This window comes from Perissodus microlepis, chromosome 10 (genome assembly GCF_051167445.1).
Source record: "Perissodus microlepis isolate ML-2025 ecotype Zambia chromosome 10, ASM5116744v1, whole genome shotgun sequence".
In the NCBI taxonomy this organism is placed as follows: Eukaryota; Metazoa; Chordata; class Actinopteri; order Cichliformes; family Cichlidae; genus Perissodus; species Perissodus microlepis.
Window position 1 is genome coordinate 8,629,691 of NC_140470.1, and position 10,055 is coordinate 8,639,745.

At 41.3% G+C, this 10,055-nt stretch overlaps 1 protein-coding gene across 5 annotated transcripts in view; it reads right to left on the bottom strand.

The window, feature by feature from the left end:
- Positions 1-3,655, bottom strand: part of ksr1a (kinase suppressor of ras 1a) — a 30,683-nt gene extending 27,028 nt beyond the window's left edge. For 2 of the 5 annotated variants that reach the window (XM_084941778.1, XM_084941777.1), the window contains exon 1: positions 3,065-3,654. In XM_084941778.1, coding sequence (XP_084797904.1) covers positions 3,065-3,274 — 210 coding nt within the window. In that variant the 5' untranslated portion in view covers positions 3,275-3,654. Of the gene's footprint in view, positions 1-3,064 lie in introns of all 5 variants that reach the window. The other 3 variants (XM_084941779.1, XM_084941775.1, XM_084941776.1) reach the window with 3 other exon arrangements.
- Positions 3,656-10,055: the final 6,400 nt, after the last annotated feature.

The following is a 10,055-nucleotide window of genomic DNA, read 5'->3' on the forward strand; positions in this document are numbered from 1 at the left end:
ACCGCTGATCGGCAGAGGATCCCTAATGCCCTCCTCAGCCTGAAAGACATCTAACCCTAGCGGCGTTTCTGGCACGATACATTATCATGATTGAAACATTATCATGCCCGTCTCATAACCCTACTAAACCAATCCTTCATGTTACAAATGGATGCTTTCTGAAGAACACACCCAGAGAACAGCAAATAGGACTTCGAAATCTCTTCTTCAGTTTGTCTTGAGTTTTTCGGAGACAGAAAACTATCTATATCAGCAGACTGCAACTGTATTTTCCCCTCCTGCCCAAAGATCTCAGCTTATCTTTAAGATTTCTTCACATCAGTCTTTTTTTTCCCAATTCTTGTTACTTCCCCATTTGTTTTACTGTGTAGGAAGCATCCAGTTTAAGAAAAGCATGACAAAATCACCCCAAAGTCTGCTAACTCTCTAAAAACGGTCTACAAAATTAGAAAATAAAGAAAATAAGGACAAATAAAGCAACTGCAACATTTGAACTGCCTTAAAATCTTGTGCTAGAGGATCCATTTAGGCTCGCTTGGCATAGCAAACACAAACACAGTTATTGCATGGCAAAGAATTACACAAAGGAACCCAAGAGGTGACTGCACTTTTCCACTAGAGCTGTGATCTAAGATATTACGAGTCACGTGTTCTCAGACAAGTCGATTGTTGTCAGATTTTTTTATCTTTATGCTGCCACTTGCAGTAACAACGCAGCGTGTATGAACAGCTGCACCGTGAGCTCACTGCCGACTAGTCGTTGAAGCAGTTTAAACAATCAAACAAAAGTACAGCTACAATTAGTGGAAATAAGAAAAAATACAATGACACACACACACGTACAGCTGAGGCATAAAATCAGCTAATGAAACGCAGACTGATGCACTTTTTATCTCCCCTTCAGGACTCGTTTGATTTCTGATTCTGATCCTACAGCAGGAAAGGATCCTGAAAGCTTGCGAGGTCTATAAAGCAGCAAACTTTGACTTGAAGTAACCACATCCACTGCTTCCACTTCTGACTTTCAGAGACAGCCCCTAATAACGGTCTCATAGGCACAGGAAAGAGACCCAGGAGCCTTCAAGAAACATGTGAGAGCGGCACGGCCTGTCCATTGTCATATAGAACAATGCTGGTGCAAAATGTGTCCACATGACAGCATTTCTCAGGAAGTACTCTGCCAGATCACATCCTGTTCCAGAGACAAGGTACGCATGACCACAGATGAAGAGGGGGTGAAAATGTGGAGCAGGATTCGCTTTGCACTCTTTGTTTTGAACCCGTTTATCCAGCTCAGCTCGGGCCCATATTTGATCATATATACACACACACACATATATATATATATATATATACACACACACACACACACACACACACACATATCCAAACTGATTTGCTTTGGTTTCATTCAGTTGAAGAATTTGAATGTTCTTTTAAGACCAGGCTTCTTTACTCGAGCCTGTAAAAATTTGTTCCTGCACAGAATAGCTGCCAACTCGCACCTGATGCCTGTCAGCCAGCGAGGGAGCAACCAAATTATTTTATAGAGATTCATACAGTATTCTCAAACTGGATAAAAAGCTGCAGCTGAGTCCATAAAACAGCTCAGTCATCTCTCCTTTGCTTTTGGGTAAATTATTACCCCCCCCAGGCCTTGCTGGTGATATTTGTATTTGTGATTCAAAGAGGTTACGGACACAGTGTAACCTTTCGTTTAAGGGGCTTCTTCCTTCATTAGCAGCAATTCTGGACCGCGCTAAGTATTTCTAAAAACTATCTCATTATATCACTGCGAGGCTGAAAAGAAAGCAATACTTTTTTTTTTAATATAGGGCAACAGCCCAGTTGTTCACGGGGTGTTTGGTTATACAGAAATAAAGGAGACATGGATAATTGATAGCCTCTAGCCAATCAGGAGTGAGTATTCCTTTTAGCTAAGGTACAAGGCTTTAAATAAACCATGAACCAGAAAACCCCCATCATCTATTATGTCTCCAGGATGTCACTGTGACATTTGAAGGCTTTGAACTTGTAATATTCAACTGTTTTCCACATCTCCAAGCCTCATCAAAATATACTGTCTGTATCAGCCATTTATATGCCACAGCACCCCCTCCTCTTCCCATCACCCTCCTCAGCAACATCCAGGCCTGAGATTTAAAAAAACAAAACAAAACTGGCCCTTTTGTTGAAACGACTGCAGAAGAGAGCTATATGTATAACCCTGTTTCGCATGTATCAGTTATCATTATGTGGTAAACCGAAAAAAACGCACTCCCCCGTCCCTCATTTGAATTTTCCTGAAACATGCGAAGTGAGAGCAATATAGCGTGCGTCCTGTGCTGACGCCTGCACGCCACCAGGCATGACTTCTCCACCGTGCCGCCTGCTATAGTAGGGTATGTTGCTCCAAAAGAGCAACGCGCAAAGCAATGTCAAGTCATCCCCGCACGACGTAGGTGAATCTGCATCCAGATGCAGGAGAGCAGCAGCACACCAGCCTTTGCCTGCTGGATGAGGTTGGGGAGGGGGGGTAACCACATGGATCGCGTCGTACATTTGTATTTGTCTCACAGGCCCCACTGTATGGAGGCAAAACCAAGTGCAGAGCGCCATACACGAACATATACATATATCTATATAAATAAAAGCCGTGAGTGCCTATTGAATGTGTGCCATGAGGCCAGGCTCAATACAGCTGCACGGCACGGTGCTGGGAACTATCCAAGGAGCTCCGGGCAAATAAAGAATATTCTAGAGGGATAGTAAAACCCAACGGGACAAAGCAAAACTTCATTATGAGCTCCTTTTATTGTTTTTTTTTTTATGTTTATTTTTGAGTCACCTCTACACAGCGAGCCAGCAGTAGCCCGTAAAGCGACAAAATGTGCTCGGCTCACTGACACTGATAGGGCGCCTCAGCCAATATTCAGCCTGGGAGGCGGACATAGCGCTGGGGCTTCATGACTCCGCAATTTGGCTAAACTGCTTTCTATCTCCGGACGGGGCTTATGCACGGAGCCCGTGCTCGGGAGGAGGAGGAGAGGGGGAAGCTCATTACCTCTAAAGTTCGTATTTCCTGCTGTGTGAGGTCGTTGGTGGCGGCGCATTTGGTGCGTAGCCCCTGTAAGCTGGAGATGGAGATATCAATCATATTCTGGATCAGTTCGCACTGATGTAGCGCGGCCATCGCTGCGCCACCGCCGCTATCCCTCTCCGGCTGCTCATCACTCTCGACCATCTTTCCGCCTTTAGCAGACACACTATCCATTCCTCGGCATTGGGCACGGCTGGAAGGGCTGGAGTCAAAGTGTTAAGCTAAAAAAATGTAAAATAAAAATAAATCAAACATATGCAGCAGTCCGGCGACGCAGCGACCTATTGTGGAAGTTAGCTGACAGCAATTGTCCCCAGCTCCGAATCTGGAAAAAAAAAGAAAGAAAAAAAAAAAAGAAAAGAAAAGAAATGGAAGCCCTGTGTGCAAACAAAAATGTTGACAGAGATGAAAAGAAGGTGCTCGACGGTGACCCGGGTCCAAAGTCCAGTGAGGCTCGACTGAGAGGATACTCAAAGCTTCCACCGACACAGCTCTGACAGAGGCTTCCACCGTCTGTCAGCTGTTGGGAACATCATGGGGCGCGGTGCAATCTGGGAAATGAAGTCATATGGGTTACACCAACGTGCACTCCTCTGTCGTTCGTTAGTAGCTCACGCAAGAAAGCGAATGAAGAAAATGAAGGTTTTGAGAAGTATTAAAGTAACTTGGCTTCATCCGGGTGTCTTCCTATTTATTTTAATTTATTTTTTGTTGCATTGCAAGGTAGGAAAAGCGTATACTACAATTAACGACGGCTTAATTGCATTAAACTGTTTTGATATACTGCAGGCTGATCCACTGTCACGTGGCTTACTGGCACTTATCAGGGTTTTTGTTGTTTTAAATGCTTCTCCTACTGTGACCATATTTCAGCTGGGAGAAGATTAGTATGCAGGGTCACAGGTAGAGAAGCCTAAATGCAGGGGCGATTCTAGGATGAAACCTTTAGCGGGGGCTCAGCCTCCAATCATAATGTAATAAAGTAAGTTAAAGAACTATTTGTAGAAAAGTGAGTGAGAGGAGAAATGTGCTGTTTCAGTCTCTGAACCACATAACCACATAAAGACAGTCCATCTTACTTACGCAACTACTTATCTCTTACTTCTACTTAAAAACCTCAGTGTGACTGCACTGTAACATCACCACATCAACAACTGTGGACATTTAAATCTGTGTTAACTGTAACCTGCACCCACTCCAACAGATATCCATTGGTATCCATTCAGTAATACCAAAAAATATTACTTTACTGAATGAATATTACTTTACTACTGTGATTAAATCACCAATATACCTGGATAAATAAAGATTATGTAAATGACTTTGTATAGGTCCTACCTTGTAACAGGAATGATCTTTGTGTTTCAAAATGACTTGACACCATTCATGATAGATATGTTTGACAGATTATAGGCCAGCAGGTCATTTTAGCAAATAGTGGAAATCGCTTTTTGGCAGCAAAGTAGATAATAAAGCAACTGCAAAATAATGCAAAATATACTGCTGTGGTGCTACGAGGACGTCCAGGCCTCAGCATACTCCCACTTCTGATTGCAGATCCGTACAGAGAGGCAGGGCAATTCTAGAGTAGCTTTGGACACCAAGAATAATCACCACCTTTCACCTCACTTGCAGCTCCATACACTGTCATTATACTGTGTGGAGCAAAGCTGATGCACCAGAAGAACTATTTGGATAGGAAATTTAGCAATATGATTACAAGAGTGCCGACTAGTATATTCCCATATTCCTTGTATTTACATTTATTTAAAGACTGTGAATCAGTGCTGAATCCTCAGCTCATCAGATCAAGCTCACAGACTGTAGGCGACATCATAACTGCATAGTGAAATATACAAGGTGTACTTTGCGTAAAAATGAGCTTTACACCCAAAGAATAAAGGATATGTGCATATTTAGTACATTTTTATATGCATATTTGGCACAAATGAGACTAAAAAGTGATTTTATTGTCATCCTCACAGAGCATCGAAAGCCATAGGATGCATGGAGGCAGAAATGAAGGAATAACAATTTGTTACTGCAAAGTCGAAGCCGAGGTAGGTCGTCTGTCCTCATATCAGGACAGTGCATATTATATCTGTGGGGGTGGGATGAATTTGCAGGTTTCCACAACCGTTAAGTAGCAGTACACATGGCTTATTGCTGCAATGAGGGTGTGATGTTCCTTCCTTTAATATACCCTGATTATACAATGGAACGTGAGTCACTTCTCATGTAGCCCTGTGTTCCTTCTCCTCCATCTGTCTGTCTCTTCTCCTCTTCTGATTTGCAGGGAAAATGTAACTGTGTCTTACACTGGCCAAAAAAATAAATAAATTACACCAGTCCAAATATCAGCCGCACATGGTAGCACATAGAAATCAGACAGTGCAGAAGTGAAAAACCAAGTAGAGGGATTAGAAACCTCACTCTGGCTGTTTTGGTACACCACTGAGTCAGCCTCAAATCACTAGAAGCTATTAAAGTCAAAATGAACAACTTTAGTTCGGCTTAAAATAATCTGTAACCCGGCTGTATTAAAATGTTATGTTTATTAATGCACATACAGTATAAGCGAGTTCTTTAAATTTAGAATCATGGGTTGAGAAAGGTGACGCCGATAAGTAGTCTCTTTATGTTTGAAGTTTAATCAATATTTACTCACAAACAACACATGTCAAGTTGGACAGACCTAAATCTCGACTGAAACACAAAAGAGACTTACTAGGAAATCCGACAAGCTTAGATTGCTATATGAAATATTAAAATGTAAGTCGATTAAACTAAGCAGCTTGTTGAATTGTCTTATCTTTTCAAGGCGGCACTGTAACTTTCTCACAAATATATTAGAAGTACATGTAAGAGCCTTGCTGTAATGGAATGAAACAGACACAAAGTTTCTCTCTCGAGCTATTGTTGTTGTTGGTCCACCACTTTGTGAATTCAGCCTTGCTGTATTAACAGCACAGATTTGATGATGAAATGCCAGCAGGACACCACGCCAATTTCAGCTCCTCTCTGCCTTCAAAATCAAGTTACAAAGCGGTAACAGAGGGATCATTGTAATAAGGGCTTTACAAAGAAAACGATACTAGTATGCTAAAAGTTTCTCTTCTCGAGGACATGCTCTAGTAATCAAACACACCGAGCAAAATGGAAAAGATGGTTATTCTGTGTTTCGAAATATAATGACAGTTATTTTTGGATCCTGTGTCTTTGTAGGGGACATAAGTATTAAACTCACATATGACAAAAAGGTGAATTTTGAGCAGTTTTTATTTTTTTTACCTCATGTGCGCTCTTTCTCATGAAACATGTACCGTATTGCTAAGGACAACAAAAAAAGAAAAATCAGTCTCACCATTTGTTCTTCCTCCCCATTTTCTGTTTTTGCTGCAGTTTTTTTCCCCAAGATTTTGTTTCCATTTTAAATGATACTTGAAAATAACTGGCCATTGACCTCAGAAATAAGATTGTACATCATGTAAGAAATCCCACAAGTATCTGAGTGGAGCATAAGCACAACGGTCAGCTCGCTTGACACAACTCAGAGAGCTGAGGACGACATGATCCTTTCCCAGCCTCATGGTCTCTTAAGCCCTTTAAACTGTTGTACTATTGGACAGCCAAGGCACAACACGCGGCACGGAGCTCCCAGCTTTAGATTAAATTAGACCGTAGACAATCTAATTCCATCTCCTTTGCTAGCCAGGATTCCCAGCAGGCATCCCTTCAGGTCTTCAGAGGGTGAGCCCCAAAAACAGCATTTAAGACCCGCGACCTCTGACCTGGAAAGCCTGCCCACGAGGCCTGCAGCATAGCTAACAAGACACTTGTCTCATTGCACTGTTTGGATACTTATCCCAGGTGCATGTAGGTTTGTAAACCCTTAAGAATTTTCTATAATTCTGCACAATCGCGATTTTTACATCAGTGAGACAAAACATCACAACTCAGGCTATTTATTTAGCCCAGTAGTAATTATCCAATCATAAATGTTTTCATTAGATAACAGTTTCTGGATTACAGGCAGGAGAGTTCACCTGAACTCCTTCACCATGAGGTCTTTTTGTTGTTGTGTCCCGCAGAGTGTGGTGTGGTATTGTCTTGTTGAAATAAGCAAGTTCTTCCCTGAATGGCAGCATATGTGGCTCCCAAACCTGTATATATTGTTCACAGGATTAATGGGACCTTCACAGATTTACAAATTACTCATACCATGTGCGCAGATACCATCACAGATGCTGGCTATTGAGCCAGATGGTCTCTCTCTTTATCCATGAATGCAACTTCTGTGATTTCCTAAAAATTATTTCAGTTTTAGTGTAACTTAAAGGATCAATTCAGTATGAGTTTTTTTAGCCTTTCAGTCCAGTTTTTCTTCTTTAATGACACTTCTGTAGGTGATAAAATCATTAAGCGTCCATAGAATTTTAAATTGTTGGCCCACAAAGCCTTCACAACTTGATGACCCACTCCACAGCTTTACTTTAGAAAAGCTCTGGGAGCTCCTCTGTTATTTCGCCCAGTCCTGTTTCTATTTAGGATAATTAGTTGTGAGATGTTCCACTGGTGGGAAACTCATTCTTAAGAATTTTGTAACTTTCCAGTCTTTTGTTATTTACAGCAAGCAGGTTTTAAATAATTTGATCATCACTGATTGCTGTTTTTACTGGTATTTTTTACACAACTTCCCAGTGGAAACCTTTTAGTTTTTAGCTCTTATTTATCCAGAAATACAGTCTTCTGTGTGCTTCCTACTTTCATTACTTTAGTTATAAATACTGCATTCAAAATTTTGGGTCAGTTAAAAAAAAAGGTGACAGTCATAAATCTGCGTTGGTACTCTGAAAAATGCTTTGCTTTTGCTTTTGTTGATTTTTTTTTTTTTAAACTAACTATACATACCAACATTTTACATTAGCTAAGAGGTGAATTTCAGTTGCTCCATTTTATTTTGAAAGAATCAGTGAGAATTATTCAAATTCAGGACCATATTTAAGAACTAATTTTACAGTTCTTAAATATGTCCATCAACAGCATTTTGATTAATTGTTGCTCGTAGAAAAGTATGTTTTACAGTGCCAGAAAAACACACTCAAATGGTATGATGCACTTAGGAAACTAACTAAACTAACAAAGAACAAATGTATAGGAAATGGCTTCACTTTTAGTCCCTTATAAATGAAATTTAAACAAATACTGAAAATAATAAATAATAATAAAAACACTTAAAAAAAATGGAAACTAAAATAAGAAAACTCACCCTGCAAACAAATTGAAACAAAACTAAATGTAAGAAAAATGTGCAAAATAAAATAAAGCAAAACAAAAACCAGCTACTATCACTCCGGCTGTCAGTTTGGTAAATAAATGTAATTTTAAAACAATGTTTTCAAATACAGACCTATGTACACACTGTTTGATGTGATTGCATGAATCACAATGTGAATAAAGAAGTAAGACAGCAGTGGACTGCAGCTGATTTCTCCACTCCACACAGTGGCCAACACCACCATCTGCTGGACATCTGTTAAAAAGAGTGTTAAAGAACTTCCATTGGATAAAATCAAGAAAATTTGATCTCATGAAAGGATATGCATACTCATAAGCAGTCATTATCAATAACATTAAAAGTCTGTGTTTCACACACACCAGCAGTGGACATTAAGAGCTACAACGCTCCACACCACCATCTCTCACCTGGAAGTGCAGGGCCGTTACGCCAGGCTGCTCTTTGTTGACTTTAGCTCTGCTTTCAATACGATACTCCCGGACAGACTAATAGTTAAACTGCTGGAATTTGGACTTCCTTCTACCACCTGCCGCTGGATCAGAGACTTCCTCTCAGACCGTGTACAGAGAGTTAGAGTGGGGCCTCATCTTTCCTCAGCCCTCAGCCTCAACACCGGCTCTCCACAAGGCTGTGTACTGAGTCCCCTACTGTACACTCTGTACACACATGACTGTGTTAGTTCCCACCCAGACAACACAGTCATCAAGTTTGCAGATGATACCACCGTGGTGGGGCTCATCTCAGGGGGAGATGAGACTGCATACAGAGCTGAAGTTCAGAGGCTGTCAGATTGGTGTGCAGATAACAACCTGGACCTCAATACCACCAAGACAAAAGAACTGGTAGTTGACTTCAGAAGGAGGAAGTCCGAGCTGCAGCCTGTCAGCATCAACGGGGAGTGCGTGGAAAGGGTCTCCAGTTTCAAGTTTCTGGGTGTGCACATAGACACAGACCTCCAATGGAGCTCTAACACCTCTGCGGTCTTAAAGAAGGCCCAACAGCGTCTCCACTTTCTGAGAATCCTCAGAAAAATGGACCTGAAGAAGGAGCTGCTGACCGTCTTCTACCGCTGCTCCATTGAAAGTGTGCTGACATATTGCATTGGTGTGTGGTTCTCCAGCTGCACCACAGCACACAGAAAGGCACTCCAGAGGGTCATCAACATGGCCCAAAAAATCATTGGACATCCTCTTCCCTCCCTGAAGGACCTGTACAGCACTCGCTGTCTCAAGAGGGCACGCAGCATCCTACGGGACTGCACACACCCAGGACACCGGGTGTTTAAGCTGCTGCCGTCTGGCAGGAGGTTCAGGCTGCTGAGGTCCAGAACAAATAGACTCAAGGACAGCTTTTACAACAGGGCAATAGCCCTGATCAATGTAAATAGCTGACCTGACTGGATACCTCCCTGGACTTTTTTAGGGGGGAGGTAACAATGTTTAAAACAATAACAATAATATTTATATTTATAACAAGGTGCAATAATAATTAATGTGCAATAATAACAGTGTGCATAACACATACACTTATTCTTCTTTTTTATACTAAGTTAATATACTGTGTTGTGTTGTTTGTTGCGTTGTGATGTGTCATATCGTGTCATGTTGTGTTATATGTAGTGCCGACATAGGACAGTTTTTCCAATTTCATTGTACT